The sequence below is a fragment of the Girardinichthys multiradiatus genome, chromosome 15 (genome assembly GCF_021462225.1).
Source record: "Girardinichthys multiradiatus isolate DD_20200921_A chromosome 15, DD_fGirMul_XY1, whole genome shotgun sequence".
Classification (NCBI taxonomy): domain Eukaryota; kingdom Metazoa; phylum Chordata; class Actinopteri; order Cyprinodontiformes; family Goodeidae; genus Girardinichthys; species Girardinichthys multiradiatus.
In genome coordinates this window covers 4,929,900-4,950,685 of record NC_061808.1, presented here as the reverse complement: position 1 = coordinate 4,950,685, position 20,786 = coordinate 4,929,900, and the positions used below count along the sequence as shown (strand labels likewise).

The 20,786-nt window shown below is 38.4% G+C and overlaps 1 protein-coding gene across 4 annotated transcripts in view; it reads left to right on the top strand.

Annotated features, from left to right (window-relative positions):
- Nucleotides 1-20,786, top strand: part of LOC124882121 (trichohyalin-like) — a 50,162-nt gene that overhangs the window by 5,632 nt on the left and 23,744 nt on the right. For 2 of the 4 annotated variants that reach the window (XM_047388309.1, XM_047388308.1), the window contains exons 2-9: nucleotides 3,997-4,209; nucleotides 5,627-5,677; nucleotides 7,155-7,280; nucleotides 7,424-7,450; nucleotides 8,852-8,878; nucleotides 9,451-11,442; nucleotides 13,240-13,368; nucleotides 13,641-13,844. In XM_047388309.1, the coding sequence (XP_047244265.1) occupies nucleotides 3,997-4,209; nucleotides 5,627-5,677; nucleotides 7,155-7,280; nucleotides 7,424-7,450; nucleotides 8,852-8,878; nucleotides 9,451-11,442; nucleotides 13,240-13,368; nucleotides 13,641-13,844 (2,769 nt within the window). Of the gene's footprint in view, nucleotides 1-3,996; nucleotides 4,210-5,626; nucleotides 5,678-7,154; nucleotides 7,281-7,423; nucleotides 7,451-8,849; nucleotides 8,879-9,450; nucleotides 11,443-13,239; nucleotides 13,369-13,640; nucleotides 13,845-20,786 lie in introns of those variants that run through there. The other 2 variants (XM_047388310.1, XM_047388311.1) reach the window with 2 other exon arrangements.

Genomic DNA, 20,786 nt, shown 5'->3' with positions numbered 1-20,786 from the left:
TAAAAAGCCTGCAAAGGGAAATCAGTTTTATCCACAAAAGTCAGGAGAATTATGATGTTCTGTTTATTTTAAACTAAAGGTAGAGACTTATCAGCATCTGTTAGTAAATGTCGGTACCTCAACCAATCACACTGGTAATCAAATTCAAACAAGCCCTATGACATATGAATACAATTATTTTTGCTGAAAAATATCATGTCTAACACTAATCAATTTGAATATACTAAGCTGCACTATATTAAAAAAAGCAAGTTTACTTAAAGGGAATTAGAGACTTTCTTTTTAAACATTTAAGCTTATCAAAACCCTAAACCACATGAATACTCTTTTTATTTCTCAGATTGCAAGAAGAAGGTTCGTTTTGATGTTCTAATCAGGAGTTTTACGACATAAGAGTAATTTTAAAGAAAGGTTTGGGACAGTTGGAAAGAAAGGGACTGAAGATTTTGGAAGCTGTCTGGTCATCAATCAACCCAGGCAAAATGTCAAGTATAGAACCACAAAAAGGAGTACCTACATGGGTCAGATGAGGCTGTTTAATAATTCGGAACCACGTAGGTCTTTGACTAGCGGGATCGTTGCCTCGACTCCCACTGTGGATTCAAATGCCCTGTGATAACTTCCAGAAAGGCAAGTTCAGAACAGGGTTATCATGCAAATGGTCGGTTTAATCATCTGTGCAAGATGAGCAATAAATAAAAGAGAAACGCATCTGTAAAGCTTTACTGCAAAATAAAAAGTTTAGTAAAGTGCATGATGGTCCAGTCCACAGGGGGATCAGTCCTTGGTGGCTTTGTTGGGCCTTGTTTCTTGGTTAATGGAAAACTGTATTTTTTTCCTGAATTTGGTACTGAGAAGCACTTGGGGCTGCGCTTCCACTCAGGCTGGCTCAAGGCTTAAAAACCTACTAAACTAAGTTGTTGGACAACATGGAAGTTGCATTATATTATACATCAAATAGGAAAATGGGATTCTGAAGTTAGTCAACTTGGAGAGATTTCTTCCTCTGTGACGCTAAAGATAAAACAGATGTAGGAGTCTGAAGAAAAGTTTCCTTTCCAAATGTAATCAATGCGTATGACAAAAGTGGTGTTTTTGTTGAGTTTAATCTGAGTAAATAAAAAATCACTTGAAGTGAGAGGACATCAGAGTCCCTGAAATGTCTTGTGTAAACATTTGTTCATATTTTCAGGAAATGCACTGAGCTCCAAAAGTCTTTTGTACTGAAAAAAGACGTTTTGTATTTGTATATGCCATATAAAAAGATTCAGGTAACAAAACCAGATCACTTGATGGGTCATTGAAACATATTAGTGCTGGGGTCATCCATTTTGGTGGGACAGACCGACTAGGTTGCGCGGTTCGACATGCGCAGCTCAACAGGCGACGCAGCTCTGACGTCACCCGGGGTTATAAAACCAAAATTCCATTGCCATTTCCAGCGTGTCTCACGGGACGACGCAACGGAGGTGCATATCTGGAGAGACAAAAGCTCGCAGGGGAACTTTTTCCTCCACACAGCCATTCTCGGAAGAGCTTGAAAGCTGGAATTCTGTCTGATACAAGAAGGTCAGCAGATTCATAACCGATTGAAGACCCCGTCGACACCCGACGCAGGTGGAAACCCACAGAGGTTTTGTCCATGGAAATGAGGTTCCTCTTTGTTGATTCAGTCGACTGCAATGGTTTCTCATATTTTCCCATTTGGACGGATGAGAAGTTTACAGTTTTTGAGTTGTTCTCGGACGCGTGACACTCTGGTGCCCCCCCATTTTTCTTCAGACCTATGACCCATCCTCAAACCGGTGAACAGAAAAAGTCAACGTCAAATTATTTCATTTATATTGAATTGGATAGGTGCATTTAGAGGTCTAGGCAGGATGAGGCATAGTTAAGGTGATTTAGAATCACCAGTAGTTAATCTAAGGTTTCTCTTGTTGCATGCAATGCTGATTGAAGTGTTTATGCTGAGCAGTTTGATTTGCTGTGCGGCTGAATCGTGGATGCGATCAGCAAGGTGAGTGTTCATGTTTTGGTCCAGGTGATCCCAAATCAGCCAGGAGTTAGAAGTTGGACTTTTACAAGTGTTCCATTCAAAGCAGCTGCTGTCTGGGCCTTGTGGCCTGACCACTCCTTCGTTCCAGTTTTATTAATGGAGTTTTTCCACCAAGTTCCCACCTCAGAGTTTTATGACCCTTTGTTCAAGATTTGGGGCAATCAGCTGTTAGTGGCTAAAAGGGGGCGGCCCCACCTTGCTACCAGCTGATAGCCGCCATCCAGACGCATCAGTATACCAAGAAGGCTGCCCTGTAAAGTGGTCCTGCTCCATTTTCCAAGTTAATGCAAATTGCACAATTTGTCCATAAAACTGCTGGTTTGATCTTCATAGACACTCTATGCACATATCTTTTCTTTTATTAATATTTTTAGATAGTTATTTTGCTCCCTTCTGTAGGTGAAGATTCTTGGACCAGAGTAGTAATTATATCAGGGCTATATGGTCAATAAGTGTTCACATATATAAAGAGAAGTGTTTGTGTTTATTTCGTGCAAGAGTGATTTATCTGTCAAAATAAGGTGAAAGTTCCCCCAATGATCGGTGGAGCAGCTGATTAAACAGTTAAACCATTCTGCTGCTTGTAATTTAGCTGGTCCCAGAAAATATATTAGAATGTTTTCCTCATTTTAGCACTCCATTTAGGATTCAGTTTAAACTTCTTTAATTTCCTTTTAAAGTTCTCTGGTTACTACAAACTTACATCCACTAGTTCTCTAAACTCCGCTGATCAGCTGCACCAGAGTTTGCCAAAAATTACCCATAAGCTTAGCAGGGTGAACAATTGCTGTTGCAGCTTCAAAAATGAGGGATTATCCCACATTAGCCACACCTCTTCTAATACTCTTCTCAAAGCTACTGTGGCTTTCAAGGCAGAGATACATTTATTTGATTGCATGGCTGTTTCATATATTTTGGTGTGTTTTATGTTTCTTATTGTTTTCATGTTTTGTCATATGTAGGCTGTTATGTCTTTTTTTTAAATGTCTTTTTGTATTCTTCTTGGTCCAGAGTGGTTGTTTGAAGTGCTTGAGAAATAAAACGGGATTGATTGTATTGGCTGTAGAGCAAAGAACAACAGCTGTCTTTGAGATAGTGTGTCTTGTGTTGTATGATCTCCACATTTTCTTCATAAAGTATGTCCTGCCACGCCACCCACAAAAAAAATTACACAGGTTTCATATACAGTAACTTATACATGGAATAGATGGGTGGGAATCAGAGCAGACTTGGAGTGTAGATTGTGGTTTGTGTGTGTGTTCAGAGAGCTGCTAAGCTGTCTTAGTCAATAGTAATGAAGAAGTCTGCAGTCGCCGCCAGCAGTGAGCTGAGGAGAGTCAACAGGTGGTTCCATCTCATCTGACATGCCCACAACATTAACAACTTGCTAGCATAGCTTCATTGAGGCTATGCTAACTATGATTCAGTTTTAAGAGGGTAGAGGTAGGAGTTTTGGTTGTCTAATTGGTGAATATATTGGTAGCACAGCACAACTTGTTGGTCCTTGGCGCTCTGAACCCTTTCCCTTATTATATAGAGAAAACTTTACACCTATATTCTAGTATTTTTCAACAGCAAATGTGAATGAAAGTACAATGCAAAACAAACTAATGAGAATCCTTACAAAACCCATGTTTGCAAGAAAAAAAAACACCATTGTACCTTAGTGCTAATTAGTGCTTACAGAGTGAAATAAATATGTCCAACAGATGCTTATCTCATTTTGTTGAAAAAACTCTATTCACTCAAATTTACAATAAATGGTTAGTATATTGAATTACATAAAATCCTTTTTGCATCATAACAGCTCCTCCTACTGTATATTAGCTTTTGTTACAGCATTGATTTTATTCGACTTATTTTTGTGATCTGGCAGATATTCTTGATTTGATCTGATGTTCTTGATGTTTTTGAGTTGACCGTGATGTTTCCTTCCATAGCACGGTCGTCAGTGACAACCACCATGGTCCTTGACAGCAGGGCCGGAGAAGCTGGCTCGACGACTGTCCGGGCTTCCAAGAAAACCTTTACAGATAACCTCTACTCTACTTTCAACTCCCCCTTAGCATGGATTCTGGTTCTGGCACTAATCATCACTTGGACCTGCGTGTTCATCATTATGTTTGATTTGGCGGACTACAAGACCATTGCAGGTGAAATAAGGATGTCGAAAATTTGGTCAATTCCAACCTTGCTGCCATTTGTAGGAGTTGAATTCATTGGTTATTTGTTGGCAGTTTGGTGCAAGCAAAAACAGTTGATGCAGTAAAAAACACAATTAGCCAAATAATTTTCTTTGTGGTTCATCCATCATTTTAATTTGTCTCTGTGGTCACTTTGTCACATTTTGTCATTTTAACCTTTAATCCTAGGATTTTAGAGATGGTCTCATTTTTTCCAACGTTTTCCATCTTTCTTAAGTAAGTAATCATAAAATAGAATCTGTGCAGTGGTATTTTGTGCACTTTTGTGCAAAGGATATATATTTCAACTATTTTTTAACTTGGCTAAAATCCTTGGATTGACAGTTGTTTTATAGTTAGCCTTAAATATGTTACTAAGACAAGCATGCGTTGATGTTCTAAATTAAGTGGAACTGTATTTTACTTGGGTAGAAATAATTTTTCTTTATGTTTTAATTACTGATAAACTATAAGAATGAGCCAGTAAATCACACATTTACAGAACAATTGACCTGAAAAACTTTTCTCAATATTGACATATTAAATGTTTAGGCTGTGTAGTTTGTCAGTATTCATTACATTTGAGGAAGTTAATGCCATAGTCCAGCGTAGAGAAATGATCAAATACAGGTGGATTTGGCAAAAAACCTTTTATTTAAAAAAATCTATTCCAAGATACCAGCGCTCTAAACAAAAATAGGTGACGGATAACAACCATAAGTAACAAGAAAAAAATTATAAGGTGTGGGAAACTAGCAAGATAAAAGATGCCAAACATAAGGATATGACAAAGACTGAATGAAACAGGAAATAAATTTGCACTATGGAGGCTGATCACTGGATGGGAGACAGGTATGATTACTGATGGGTGGCAGAGGACATAACTAATAGGATGAACTGACCTGATGTCCAATCACATTTTACAAGAAAAGTCAGAAACCAGGACTAAACTATAAACATTGACAAAAAAAAACTGCTCTGATCATATTATTTTTTAATTAGACTATACTGGATTAAAATAAATTCCTATTTTGATTTGTATTTTCCTGCTAATTTATATCTGGAATATTTTTAAGAATAAAAACATCTATCTAAATTAAATGCTGTTATATAAAATATACTAATTCTACTTGTTCAATATGTTTCCATGGCACTAAACCATTAGTTCTATCTAAAAATTTAACAAAACAGAAATCTTTAATTATTTCAGGTGCACATTTCTAACACTACCATAAACTCCCTTCATTCATCTCGCTAACATAAGGCCTCACATTAAATTTCCATTGCTTGGTTGTTTTCTTTCATTTTAATTTCATACTGAGAGGAATGCAATGCAAATTAATGTATTAAAGCCTTTGCTTATCACCACTCTTTCTCATCCAACCAGATCGCCCTCCTTCTGGCATCAGGAAAGTTTTAAAGGATTCAGGGCGCAGAGGCAAGACATCTCACCTGCAACTAACCTCTCAGATCCCCAATGCTTCTTCTAAAATTACTAATGGCTTCATATGACAGCAAGACATAGCTTCTGAAAACTTTCCTTACAGATTAGTTCCTTTGTTTTTTAGAAGAAGATGCATTTGCAAGCTGTTTTAATTCTGTCCTGATTTTGCGCATTTGGTCACTGAACAGTCTCTAATTAATATGTTAGTTATTTTAAAGGCAGTTAGGCAGAATATCAACCAAAAATGCAGAGAAACACATTGGAACAAAAATAAATTGCAATTCAACAAATTATAATTTCTAAGACTAATTTCTTCCATTCCAACCGTTACGCCGGATGGGCATACTACTGGAAAAGGATGTCAAATATAAAATCTGCACAAATGGGTTTCAAGATCCTCAACAAGAAACTTGGCAAGAAGGTGACATGATGAAGTTCCTCAGAAATGGAAAAAGAAACAAAATGATCAAGAGTCTCCTCTGGTCTGGAGCTTTAAACAAGATCTCATGGAGTGAGAATAGTTATGGGGAAGGTGAGGAGTTTGTTAAAGATCTGAACACCACAGTCACCAAGACTGGTAACATGTAACATGTTAATGAATAAAAAAACCTTGCAGCCCTCGCTGCAAGGTTTTTTTATTCACACAGTCAAGCACAGAGGTGGACGTATTATGCTCTGAGGCTGTTTCCATCTTCACCACATCAATACCAATTTTTAACTTTTTGTAATGTTTTTCTTTCTGATTTTTGTTTATTTTTTGGTTTCTCTTCATTAAGATGATACATATCATAATAATTAGGGACTGTTCATTTGTTTGTAAGTTGGCAAACTTTAAAAATTGGGAGATGATTGAATAATTGTTTCCGTACTGTGTGTACCGTCATGTCGTTGGTACTCTTAAATGCCCTGTACAGGGGGAATACAGTGACTGCACTGTTTTCTGATGTTTGTAGTTTATTACTTGCACTTTTCTGGTTCAAATATTCACAAAACCCAACAATGTTCAATATTTCATATGAAACAGGAAAAATGGGTTTTTGAAATAATTGAACTTCAGGTGAGCTTGATTGCATAGTTGTATAATTATTGATTACTGATTAGGTTCAATTAAGCTCCTCTGAAAACTCTGTTATTTATGATACAGTTTCCAGCTGAAGCTGATGGCTTTATAGGACTTCTGAAATGCTTCTTTGCACAGCATTATGTTGGAATGCCCCCTGAGGTGGTCAAACTGCAAGACGGGTTACCCCTACTTCCTGTAATTGTTGGTGTCTTAAATGTTCATGCTCCCCCCTTTCAGTTTAGCCCCTCAAACAAGAATTCAGTCAATCCGGATTTAAATGAGCTTAATGAAAATATTGGCAAAACTTTAATAGAATTTGAAATTATTCGCTTTGCTCCAAACATTAATGAATACAAGTTGAAATATTTGTCCTGTTTTTTTGCCCTGTTGACCTCTGTACTCCACCAGGAGGTCTCAGTAAGTTCAGTTCAGACCCGGTGAAGGTGGTGAATGATGCCGTGGATGAATCAACAAACATGATTAGCGCTGTGTTTAATTTTGCTGCAAGCCTCATTGCTCCAGAGGAAGAAGAAGGTACACTAAGATGCTCAACACACACAGTACACAATGCATTTTAATAAAAATATTAGTAACTTTTCATGTTATTGTTCAAGCATGATTTTTTGTGATAAAATTTGCAATGCATTTGCTCACTTGTTTTTTATCTTCCTCTGCAGGAACACTGTATGCTGTGAGGAAAAAAGGTTTGTACTGCTGCAGCTTTTCAGTGTTTTTCCAGGATCACTGCGATACAGAAAATTAAAGAAAAAGTCATTCATGCTTCCTCTATCCTGGAATTACCCACAGTATTTTTCTGTACCACAGAATTAACCTCAACTAGGGCAAAACAATAGAATATCTACTTTATTTATTCTTTTCAAAGACTTGAGTAAGATTTTCGAGAGGAATAGGAAGTTGACGGTTTCCTCTGGCAGATTTAGATTTAATAATAGTTTTCTTGCAACCGAAGTATCAATATTTGTTTTTATATACATTTTATTAATAAATATAATTGGAAAATGATTTATACCGTTTTCAATAATGAATGGAAAACCTTTGTTGGTATTATAGCAATCAAACCCTTCCGCTCAGCAGGTTTTTACATGTTTTTACCGATTTAAGATTTATCTTTGGTGATGAGCTCCAAGTCTTTTAGGTTGAAAGGCCTCCCTGCCATCACCCCAATCTTTAAATCCTTAGAAAGATTATCTATCAGATTCATGACTTGACTCTGGGCTGCTTCAAAACATTACCATTACTTTCAGACAGAAAAAACATGTTGGTAAAATAAAATTAGACAAATTGGGCTTGACTATAGTTACTTCTTGAAATGGTGAAAGCTAGCTGATTGCGGAAACTATTGGAAAACATTCACATCTTGGATCTAAATCAATGGATCCCAAACTTTTCATCTTTCATCCCAACAAAAAAACAATAGCATAACCTGCAGCCTCAATAATCTGAACTTAATTTGGAATAAAATTGCTAATAAATCTATTATGCAATGCCAAAAAGGCCCTAAACTACAGATCAGTTTGACTACTGTGTTTATAGCTCATAAACTTGAATTTACAGCAAGCATAACATTTTCGCTAACATGATGCTTCAGATATCAAGCTGGGGTTGGGAACCACTGAGCTGAATATATATATATATAATAGCTTTTTACATCTAAGCTTCTTTTATTCATGGAGCATCTCAAAGAGTCAAGATGGTTGGAGGAGGAGGAAGTACAGGTGAAGAGTAAGAAACCAAAAGGTATTTGATTTTTCCCCCTTGTGGGTGATGTTTGGATTCTGACTGTTGAGCCCTGCCCCTCATAAAACAACCAACTAATGGAGATGAAAACCGGAAATTCTAGCTCTCAACAACAGTGAACTGTCATTACTTGTCTCTAATAGTTGTGCTTTTGCTTCCTTCTTGATTTTCAACTAACCATTTAATGTTTTCCTTTTAAAATGTTATTTGTATTTAGATTTAGATTGTAACACGAGAAAGAATATATATATATACACAGACATACTATATATATATATATATATATTTTTTTTTTTTCTCTCTCTTTTGCTTGCCTTTATAAATATTTTTATCTGCTTACTGTGCAGGAGAGTTTCTACCAACAAGAAGTAAAGGTTTGTACCTCTTGTTTATCGCCTGGATGCATTTCATTATTTTTTTCTGCATAAGCAGAGATCAGCACCCGTTTTTATTTAAAACCTGCCCAAAAAATAAACATAAAACAAATCTAAATCTAGACAAATATATATTTTTCTCTCTACTATAACATTTCAAATGTAATTGTTTTGTTTTTTGATTTATGTTTGATGAATAATAAATAAATACAGAAAGAATACTGTGCTTCTAACAGAGACATAGCTTTATTAAAATAGATCTAAATAATAATAATAAAAATGTTTTTCTTTTGAAACGCCACAATACAAAGAAACAATACAATATCAAATACTGGAGAGGTATGCCAAATATACAGCATTTAGTTTGTCTAAGGACAGATCACTTAAACATGCATATATGCTCATGATTTGCTTTCTCTTTCCTTATAAAAAATTAATATGTGGTGCTTTAATTTTCCTTCTTTTATTCAACAATATCAAGTTTGTCTTAATATTTTCTTGGAGAAAGAGTTTTGATTTCTGCTATGATTTTAATATTGTTCAGCTATCAATATTTATTAATATTTTTGAAGTCATAGGAATGCAGGCTCAGACAAAACTAGAAAAGATGGAAGAAGCAGCAAAGGAAGAGGAGGAGGAGGAAGATGCAAAGGAAGAAGAGGCAGCTGAGGGGGAAGAAAAGGAGGACCAAGAGGAGGAAGCTGAAGAGGATGGAGAAGAAATAGAGGAAGAAGATGAGGAGTATTATGAGGAAGGGGAATATGAGGAGGAATATGAAGAGGATTATGACGAGGAGGAGGACTATGAGTATGAGGAGGAATATGAGGAGGAAGAAGAGGAAGAAGAGTTAGCTGAAGATGAGGAGGCAGAAGAAGAGGAGGAAGAGGAGCAAGAAGAGTTAGCTGAAGATGAGGAAGCAGAAGAAGAGGAGGAAGAGGATGAAGAAGAGTCAGCTGAAGATGAGGAAGCAGAAGAAGAGGAGGAAGAAGTGTTAGCTGAAGACAAGGAAACAGAAGATGATGAGGAAGAAGAAATAGAAACTGGGGAAGCAGAGGAGGAAGAAGCTGTGGGAATGGAGGAGGAGCAGGAGGAAGAGGAGGAAGAAGAGGTGGAGGAGCTGGCAGGAGACATCCAAGAGAAGGAGGATGAAAAGGAGGAGGAAGGAGTTAAAGAGGAGGTGGAGGAGGCAATCGAAGAAGATCAAGAAGAGACAGATGTTGAAAAGCAGGACGGAATAGAAGAGGAGGAGGCGGCAGGAGCTGAACTAGAGGAAGCTGAAGAACCTGAAGAGGAGGGTGAAGAGGATGATGAAGCTGAAGCCGCTACTGATGAAGATAAAGATTACATGGAGGAGGAGACTACAGATGAAGACAGAGAGGAGGAAGATGACGAAGCTCCTCCATCAGCTGCAGCAGAGCCTGAAGATGAAGATGATGTGAAGAAGGAGGCAGACGAGGAAGAGTTGGAAAAAGAAGATGAGGATGAACAAGAAATAAAGGAAGACACTGCTGCTGATGAAGAAGATGAGGACTTCGAGGAAGGTTTAGCTGCTGATGAAGAAGAGGAGGCCTCTAAAAAAGCTTCAGCTGCAGGTGATGAAGGTGAGGTCTCTTTTCAAAAGTCACCTAAACCTGTTTCCACCTCAGAGGATGAAGAAGCGGCTCTATCTCCAGATTCTGATTCTGATGTTCCTGTTGCTGTCAAAGACAGTGACGCAGATGTAACACTGTCTGACGATGATGAGAGCAAAGATGAAGACCAAGAAGATGAAACCAGTGATGATGTGTTTCTGGATTCCTCAGATATTAGTGAATCAGCCGTTCTTTCCAGCGAAGAAGATGATGAAGATGACAGATTAGCTGCAACATCAGACAGCGATGATGTAATCTTGGAGGACACTGAGGATGACTCGGATCTTCTCCTTCCTCCCACAGCAGTTTCTAGTGATGATGAGGAAGATCTTAAAATAACAGGCGAGGAAGATCTTCATCCTCTTCCACCTGTCGATGATGATGATGATGATGATGAAGACATAAAGGTATCTGAAGATGAAGATACCGGAGATGATCTGGACCAATCAGACGGCAACATTTCTGTGGCTTCCTCTGAACAGTTTGCAGATGATGAAGATGAAGATAAAGATGATGACTATGAGAAGGACATCCTCATCGACGAGGAGGTTGATGAAGATGTGAAAGATCTTGATAAATCTGTTGAAGATGACGATGATGAAAAAGAAGTAGAAGAGGAGGAGGAGGCAGATGTTGTTCCTTTTGTCAGCTCAGACAGTGGAGTGTTGGGTGACGAAGATGATGATGATGACAGCGTTCTGAAACTTGATGAAGAATCTCTGAGTGATGACACAGCTGATGAAGACGAGACAGAGGAAGATGAAGACATTGAGACGAGCTCAGCCGAGATCATCTTCGATGAGGTGGAGGAGAAAGAAATAACAGAAACAGTTGCTGGCACTGAGGAAGACATAAATGAAGCAAAGGAAGCTTCCGATGATGAAGGAGAAGATGAGGAAGTTGGTGATGGACTTGATGACATCTTGTTATCAGGTATGGTAGATAATTTACTTATTGCAAACAAAAATGAAGGATTATCTTGTTTACAAGAATGAAAACATAATGATATGATAAATAAAAGCTGCATCAGTGTTGAAGCATCATTCTGACATCAAAATGTTAAAAGGTTTGACCTTTAACCCGACAGATTTACTGTCAACACTGCATTTTATAGATTCAAAACACACATAGGGATCCGTTTCATGCGTTTCTTTCCAATCGTTTAGATTATTATGACTTTCAGTTATAGAAACTCAAAACCCAGTTTCTCAAAACTCTTCTGCATGGTTGGCTCTGGTGTCTCTCATCTTCTTCCTGACTACTCCATAGTTTCTCTATGAGGCTTAGGTTAGTCTAGGTTCCTGGATGGTCAAGCATGGTGATATAATGGGTTGTTGGTGTGGACAGGTGCCAAGTTCGTTGGTAAATTCAATAAGGATCTCCATAATGCTTTACAGCAGAGGGAAGCATAAAAATGTCCTGGTTATCTGCTGCTGTTTGATGACTTTGGGCTTGAGAAAACACAGTGGAACCACATCTGCAGACATGTCTCCGTAAATCATCACTGAGTTTGGAAGCTTCTCACTGGACATCAAGCAGCTTTCCCCTCTTCCTCTTCACTCTTGCTCCAGACCTTAATTTCCAAATTAAATCCAACATTTACTTTCATCTGAATAAAGCAGCAGTCCTTTCCTTTTGCTCATTAGTCTGGATGTTGTGTCATGTTCTGGAGAGGCTTAATACAAGGAATGCAACAGTTGTAGCCCATGTCCTGGACAAGCCTGTAGGTGGTGGGTGTTGAAACTCTGACTCCAGCCACTGTCCACACCTTGTGAGGCCCAAAGTCTTGAATGTGCTTTGCTTCACAATCCTACCAGTACTGCATTTATTCTTGTTGCTTCTCTACCACACTTCCTGTCAATTCTCAATTTCCTTGTTATGTTTGCATATAGCACCAGGCAAACTGGTCTTTTTAGCTGTATGATTTTATTGGTCTTATTGATTTTATGTAATGTTTCAGTTTTCTGAGATACTGAATTTTTGAATTTTATTAGCTGTCACCCCTTATCATCAAAATGAATAAAAACAGACGCTTGAAATGTGTCAATTTGTGTGTAATTAATCTATTAATACAGTTAAATAAACTTATTGATGTTAGTCTAACTTATTGGGATATACTTGTTATATAAATAAAATGTTAGCAGGTTTAACTTGACTAACATTGAAGCCTAAAAAATGCAGGTTATGGAGCTGTTGGTGTTAGTTAAATCAGCACCAAAATAGCAGTTGAGTCAGTAAAGTCTGAGCTGTCTCTAGTCCAGTCTGACTCATTTACTCCCTTCAGGTTGTTATGGTAAAACAGTAATAACAAGAAGAAAAAGGAACAGCTGGGTTGAGTTTTCAGAGTATGAAATCAAAGAAAGGAAACAACCAAAAAATGGGACATCGGCTCATGATGCTGTATGTATGAATATAACCTGACAACTGGCAATCAGAGACCAGATTTCTTGCAGCAACAGTTGTGTTATTGCCCAGTCTTCAGAGGCCTTCAAGTCAATGCCAGTCTAATCGTCTACTTAAATAAAAAATCTACTTAAAATTGTGGAGATAGTGAGGCTCAAAAGTGTCACAACCAACAATATAGATATTTGTTCCTTTCAATAAAATTACAGCTAACTAAACTATCCATGGTTTTAATGTGTAATTCAACAGTCACTGTTGCTCATCAAATAGACGCCAACATGTGGTCACTGTTTACCTTCCCTTTATTTCAATGCCCTGTATTTGAAGCCACCATTGCAGCAGCATTCACTGGCCAGGAGGAGGCAGCAAAGGCCGAGGCAGAAGTTGCCAAGGCTGATAATGAGGAGGCCAAAGCTGATGAAGACAAGGAGGAGGAGGATGAATCAGAAGAAACTGGTAGGTTTCAGCTATGGATTATATGACAAACGATGTTTCTTTGAGATTCTCATCATAACAATAAGGTCTCAGCAGTATGGTTAAATAAGAGATAAAATGAAATGATACAAATGAAAATATCTGGTTTATATTTTAATAAATGCAAATACTTTTACAGAGCAAAACTATACTACAACCTCTGATAGTTCCTAAGTGGATCTCCGAGTTTATTTTAGCCCGTTTATTTATAACTGTGCAACTTGACAGTTAGTGTTATCTTTGGTTCCCATCAGAGACCAGCCAGCCTGCTGCTCCCGAGGAGATAGATGAGGAGGAAGAAGCCGAAGAACCTGTTTCTAAGCCTGAGACGTCTGTAGACAAATCCGAAGATAAGGAAGAGGAGTTTGATGAGGACGCAGATGAGGAAAAGGCAACAGTGGATGTGATTAAACCTGTGCCTGAACCAGAGGAGGAAACACCAAAGTCTGAAGCAGCTGGTTAGAAACAGCCTGGGGAGATGGGTTTTTATCATGCTTGTTTTTAGTTTAAATTTTATTTTAATTTTCAATTAAATTTCAATTCAGTTCAATTCAGTTAATTTATATAGTGCCAATTCACAACACATGTTATCTCAAGGCACTTCACAAAAGTCAGGTACATACATTCCAATTAATCCTAATCATTGAACAGTGCAGTCAGATTCAGTTATTTATTTAAATCGGACAAAAGGTTTTCTGTCTAAGGAAACCGAGCAGATTGCATCCAGTCAATGACTTGCAGCATTCCCTCCTCCTGGATGAGCATGTAGAGACAGTGGACAGTCACTGGCGTTGACTTTGCAGCAATCCCTCATACTGAGCATGCATGTAGCGACAGTGGAGAGGAAAAACTCCCTTTTAACAGGAAGAAACCTCCAGCAGAACCAGGCTCAGTGTGAGCGGCCATCTGCCATGACCGACTGGGGTTTGAGAGAACAGAGCAGAGACACAAAGAGAACAAAGAAGCAGTGATCCAGGAGTACTTTCTATGGGAAGGAAAAGTAAATGTTAATGGATGTAGCTCCTTTAATCGTTTCATCTAGAAAGAAAGAACAGATAAACTCTGAGCCAGTTTTCAAGGTTAGAGTCTGAAAGAGAGCACATAGAGTTAGTCACAGTAAAAGCTCAGTCAGTAGCCATGTCTAGGAGAGAGAAAGGGTTAAACACTAAAAGACAGGGCTATGTGGATCATCGGTAGAGGGTGAGCATTAAGTTGTTGCCAGCAGAAGCTTGGACAATGCCCCTCTCCAGAAAGGTGTCACAGGTAGACACAGAGTCAGGCCAGGTGTAGCTTCTAGGAAGAGAAAAGAGAGAACAAATTTAAAAGCTGAAATAACAGCAAATAATGCAGAATTGGAGAGTAGTGTGAGAATGTAGCAAAGAGGGTGAAAGTGGTCATTATGTCCTCCAACAGTCTAAGCCTATAGCAGCATATCTTCAGAGATAGCTCAGGATAGACTAAGCCACTGTAACTATAAGCTTTATCAAAAAGGAAAGTTTTAAGCCTGGCCTTAAAAGTAGACAGGGTGTCTGCCTCACGGACTAAAACTGGGAGCTGGTTCCACAGGAGAGGAGCCTGATAACTAAAGGATCTGCCTCAAATTCTACTTCTAGAGACTCTAGGAACCACCAGTAAACCTGCAGTCTGAGAACGAAGTGCTCTTTTAGGAACATATGGAACAATCAGATCTCTGATGTATGATGGAGCTAAATCATTAAGGGTTTATATGTGAGGAGGGGAATTTTATATTCTATTCTGGATTTAACAGGGAGCCAATGAAGGGAAGCTAAAGTAGGAGAAATATGATCTCTCTTTTTAATTTTCAACAGAACTCTTGCTGCAGCATTTTGAATCAGCTGAAGGCTTTTAACTGCATTTTGTGGTCATCCTGATAGTAAAGAATTACAATAGTCCAGCCTTGAAGTAACTGCATGGACTAGTTTTTCAGCGTCACTCCTGGACAGGATATTTCTAATTTTGGCAATGTTCCGGAGATGAAAGTAGGAAATCCTAGAAATCTGTTTAATATGGGATTTAAATGACATGTCCTGGTCGAAAGTAACACCAAGGTTTTTTACTTTATTACCGGAGGTCAATTTAATGCTATCCAGGTTAAGTGATTGACAAGCACTTTCTTTTTTAAAGACTCCAGTCCAAAGACGACAACTTCTGTCTTGTCTGAAGTTAGAAGCAGAAAATTTAAAGTCATCCAAGTTTTTATGTCTTCAAGACATGCTTGTAATCTATCTAACTGGTTGCGCTCATCAGGATTCATGGATAAGTAAAGCTGAGTGTCATCAGCAGAACAGTGAAAATGTATTCTATGCTGCCTGATAATTTGACCTATTGGAAGCATATATATAGTAAAGAGAATTGGCCCACGTACTGAACCCTGTGGTACTCCACAATTAACCCTGGAGTTTAAAGATGATTTATCATTTACATGAACAAACTGGAATCTGTCAGACAGATAAGATTTAAACCAGCCTAGCGCTGTTCCCCTAATCCCTACAGCATATTCCAGCCTTTCTAAGAGAATTTTGTGATCGACTGTATCAAATGCAGCACTGAGATCTAACAGAACCAGTACAGACATAAGTCCATTATCTGAGGCCATAAGAATATCATTAGTGACTTTCAGCACAGCTGTTTCAGTGCTATGATGAGCTCTGAAGCCTAACTGAAACTCTTCAAACAGGTCATTGCTGTGTAAATGCTCACACATTTGATTAGCAACTATTTTCTCAAGAATTTTAGATAAGAATGGAAGACTGGATATAGGTCTGTAATTTTTTAAGTCATCTTGATCAAGCGAAGGTTTCTTAAGCAAAGGTTTAATTACAGCTACCTTAAAAGCTTGTGGTACATATCCATTTACTTAGGATAGATTAATCATATCTAAAATGGGGCTGGTAAGGTTTAGATGAAGCTAATATTTCTGATAACTCAGGAAGCTCCACAGGATCAAAGCAGTCCAAACACAGATCAGGTTCTACAGTTACTTCCAATGTTGTCTCACTTGCTGAGGATGAAGTAATCATCTTCAGGAGTATGTCAAAGATTTTCTTTTTAATAGAATCAATTTTATTTTGGAAGAATCCCATAAAGTCATGACTGCTGAGAGCTAAGGGAATGGATGGCTCAACAGAGCTATGACTCTGTGTAATGGTGCGTTCACACCGAATGCGGATTCTGCGAATATTTCATGTCATTTGTGTGCTTTTGCCCACTTGACATTCCGCGTGAACTCCGCGTTGCCATTTGGCAACAAGCGGCAACTCTTCGCCGCATCATCAAATAGGAGACCTGTGGAGAGACAAAAAACAGCGCTGACGTCAACGTCCCTGGGTTAACCAGATTCTTCAGGGATGGGAACATTTCGGAGATTACCACCCTCTACTCCAGGAGCTGGATCATGATCGATTTCAGCGGTACGTCCTTCTATCCAGGACCCAGTTCAAAAATCTGCTGTCCCACGTTGGGAGACACTTCGGCCTCCGGGACACCAACTACCGGCGCTATATCCCCGCTCCTGAACGCCTGTCCATCTGTCTTCGGTAAGTAAATAAATCTCAGCTCAGTAAAAAAACAGCCAATTTTTAATGTCCACATCTCCTAAATATAAGATGTTTGTGCCGATACATAACCAGGCCAGGTCCTTTCTGTACTTGTCTCGGTAAAAGTAATTAGTTCAGTCATACAACTCTGGTTTGCCGCACACTGCCACTATTATCTGGTCCTTCATCTTCACTGACAACCGCTTCTTCTCCGCTGTGGTCTTTCACCATACGTCACAGCCACATCCAGTCCCTGATTGGTTGACGCGACGCGAATTTAGGAAAAAGTTCAGATTTTTCAACTCGTCTATCGCTCTCGCTCCGCTTCGCTCGGCGCGCCTTCCACGCCGCGTCCTCCGTCTCCTTCACACCATGCCGCGCTGCTCCGCTCCTGAACGCGCCTCTACATAGGGATAACATGTAAATCGGCTGCTCCTATTGCAGAATCCGCATTTGGTGTGAACGCACCATCAGTTTAGCAACTGTACTAAAAAGAAACCTAGGATTATTCTTGTTCTCTTCTATTAATGATGAGAAATAAGCTGTTCTATCTTGATGAAGTGTCTTTTTATACAACAATAGGCTATTTTTCCAGATTAAGTTGGAATCCTCTAGGTGTGTAGAGCGCCATTTTCTCTCCAATTTTCTAACATTGTGCTTTAAAGTACGCAGCTCTGAATTAAACCAGGGAGCTAGCCTCCTATGAACAATTACCTTCTTTTTCAAGGGCGCTGCACTGTCTAATGCACCACGCAATGATGAAGTAACACTATGAACAAGAGAATCAATTTGTGAAGGGGAAGAAACAAAATTATTGCCCTTGTTGTAAATATGAATCTGAGAATATTATTTAATATTTAATATTAATATTTTAAAATTAATATTTTAATATTTTATCAAATAATATTTCGGTCTGTTAAGGATTGTCCTATGAATACCAGCCCCATTAAGGCGATGGTATTAGGACAGAATAGAAAGGTGTGAGACGAGCTCTGACATTATTGAACAGCATAAACTCTGCACATATATGGAATGAATTCACACAATTTCTTAAAATACAAGAATTTATTAACAAAAATAAGTCAACTCAAAGTAAAACATATTTCAATCAACAAACTCTTTACTATGCTAAAACAATTCAACTAAACTACCAAGCAGAATTAAAGAATAACGAAGACTAATGGACTATGTACAATAAACAAGTTGATTAAAGATGATTGAAAATCATGACCAAAAAGAGTGATGCAATATTACCATGCAATGTTTATGTTTGAGAACCAAGGATTATCTTGAAGGATCTGGAAGTGAAGTTAAGTTAGTCTTGGAACTAACTTAGGAAATAATAAGCAAACGTTTAGACAACCATTCACAATGCAAGATCAGATAAAATATTATTGTAATAAAATAATGTTTTAAATAATGATCTGCTGAATAAAACCAACCTCCTGGATGACTAATTCTCAACGGTGTCTAATTAACTGCCTTTATTTATTAAAATAATATTTGAAGAAATATTATTGAGTATTTTGGAAAAGAGACAAATCTTTCTGGAGAAATAGGGCTTAATGGTGTTTACTTAGGTATCAAATCTAGTAAATGATGTTCAGGGACAATTATTCACTAGCTTGAAAACCAACAACCTTTCTTTTGAATAGTCTTTAGTAGCACATGTTCTCTACCGGTTAGCCATTAAGGTAACAAAGAAGCTAGCTAAAGTGCTAAGCTAGAAGATAGCTTAGCACCAGAATCAACACATACCTTTAAAATACCAGGGTTAAAATGCATAAGCGCGGACGGCGCGTTATGAGCAATGTTCTGGTTAAAACCACCCTTTAAATAAAGTTTATCTTAGCTTTAAAACATACGAAGAACACGGAACCGGCGCGTGCCGTAGCTAGCCCACTAGCACTTAAGGTAGCCAGGTTCCACAAAACAAAACTTCATAACATGAAAACGTTTAGATCATTTCATCTTAAACCTATCTGTTAATCTGCCCAAACCTTACCTCTGACCATGTTGAGGGAATGTTGTCCAAGGGCGATGAAGTTCGACGAAACGTCCACAGTCAACAAGCGGAACTTCTGCGTTCGCTCTGTGAATGATAGGGTTAGCTTCCCGCTAACTTCCTCAGTTTCTCCTGATCAGAAGGTGCGTTCGTTCTGTGAAAAAAGGTTAGATTCCCGCTAACCTCCAGCTGTGGATGAAGAACGAACGTTGTCCGCTGCGGTCTCTGCCGTCTTCCTTCAGGCCGGGGCTTCTCTCGAACACCGTTTGAGTCTGCAGGGCCTCGGAGAGAGAGTCAGCAATGCTTGTACCTTAATTATCGGCGTTCATGAATGAAAATACCGGATACACAGACAGTATTTCATTCTACTTAACTTTGCATATGATCAATGATCGTATGGCTTTGGATCCAGTTGAATTTATGTTTTTTTGCCAGCAAAAGACATTCGCGCGCTGGGCCTTTCCTGAACCGTCCTCCTCGAAGGCCGTGTGGAAAGAGAAAGACTTGTGGAAAGGTGGGGGCTTATATTTGGGTAATGGCGCCACAGGAAGTCCGCAGTTATCCCCTTTTCTGGCTGTGCCGGAAGAAGGTTAATGCACTTTATTTTGAAAAGTTCCAGGAAAGTATGTACCGGAGTTTTGGTGTCGAAATCCATGGCTGTATGGTCCCAACACCCTCCACTGTGTTTTTCTGTGATAATGAGGAAATTAAAAGTGGAACAGATTCTTTAAAGGTTGTTACAGCATTGTCTGATATTGATCTACTATAATGAAATTTTCTTTCAGGTGTGGAGTACTCGATTAAATTAAACTCAAAGGTTATTACAAAATGGTCAGACAGGACAGGGTTATGAGAAAATATTGTTATGTCTTTACACTCAATGCCATATGTCAGCACAAGGTCCAGAGAATGAAGACAAAGGTGGGTAGGTTTGTTAATGTTTTGAGCAAAGCCAATTGAGTCTAAGATAGCATTAAAGGCTATATTTAGGCTATCACTTTCAGTGTCAACATGAATTTTAAAATCCCCCACTATAATAACCTTTTCTGTATTTAACACTGCATCAGATAAAAGGTCTGAAAACTGATCTAAAAATTGAGAGTAAGGGCCTGGGGGACGGTACAAGACAACAAACAGAAGTGGTTTTAGTGCTTTGGAATTTGGATGAGGAAAACTAAGGATTAAATATTCAAAAGAGTTGTAGCAATAAATCGGACTGAAAGATGGTTGCTACTCCTCCTCGCCCAGTATTTCAAGGAATGTGAAAATTTAAATAATTAGTAGGAGTTGACACATTTATAGTAACATAATCCTCTTGCTGCAGCCAGGTTTCTGTGAGGCAAAATAAATCAATCTGATTGTCACAAATCAGGTCCCTAACTAGCAATGTCTTTGAAGAGAGAGATCTTATGTTCAGTAAGCCACATTTAATTGTTTTATTTTTATTTTTAGTCTAAGTTGTGTTTATTTTTATTCGATTCTCCTGATTTCCTTGTTTTAGATTATTTTTTAATTATTTAATTATTATTCAATTTTGGCCGTGGGCAAGACAGTCTTAATATGGTAATGGGTGGGTAGCAGTACAGAAGCTGCACAGAAGAGTGTTAAACTACGACCCTGCTTCCTGGTCTGAACCTTGGGTTGTCAGAGGTTTGGAGAACTAATAAATTCGGTAAGATTCCTAGAAAGAAGAGCTGCTCCATCCAAAGTGGGATGGATGCCGTCTCTTCGGATCAGACCAGGTTTTCCCCAAAATGTTCGCCAATTATCAATGTAACCCACATTGTTTTCTGGACACCACCTAGACAGCCAGAGGTTGAAAGATAGCATGCTGTCAC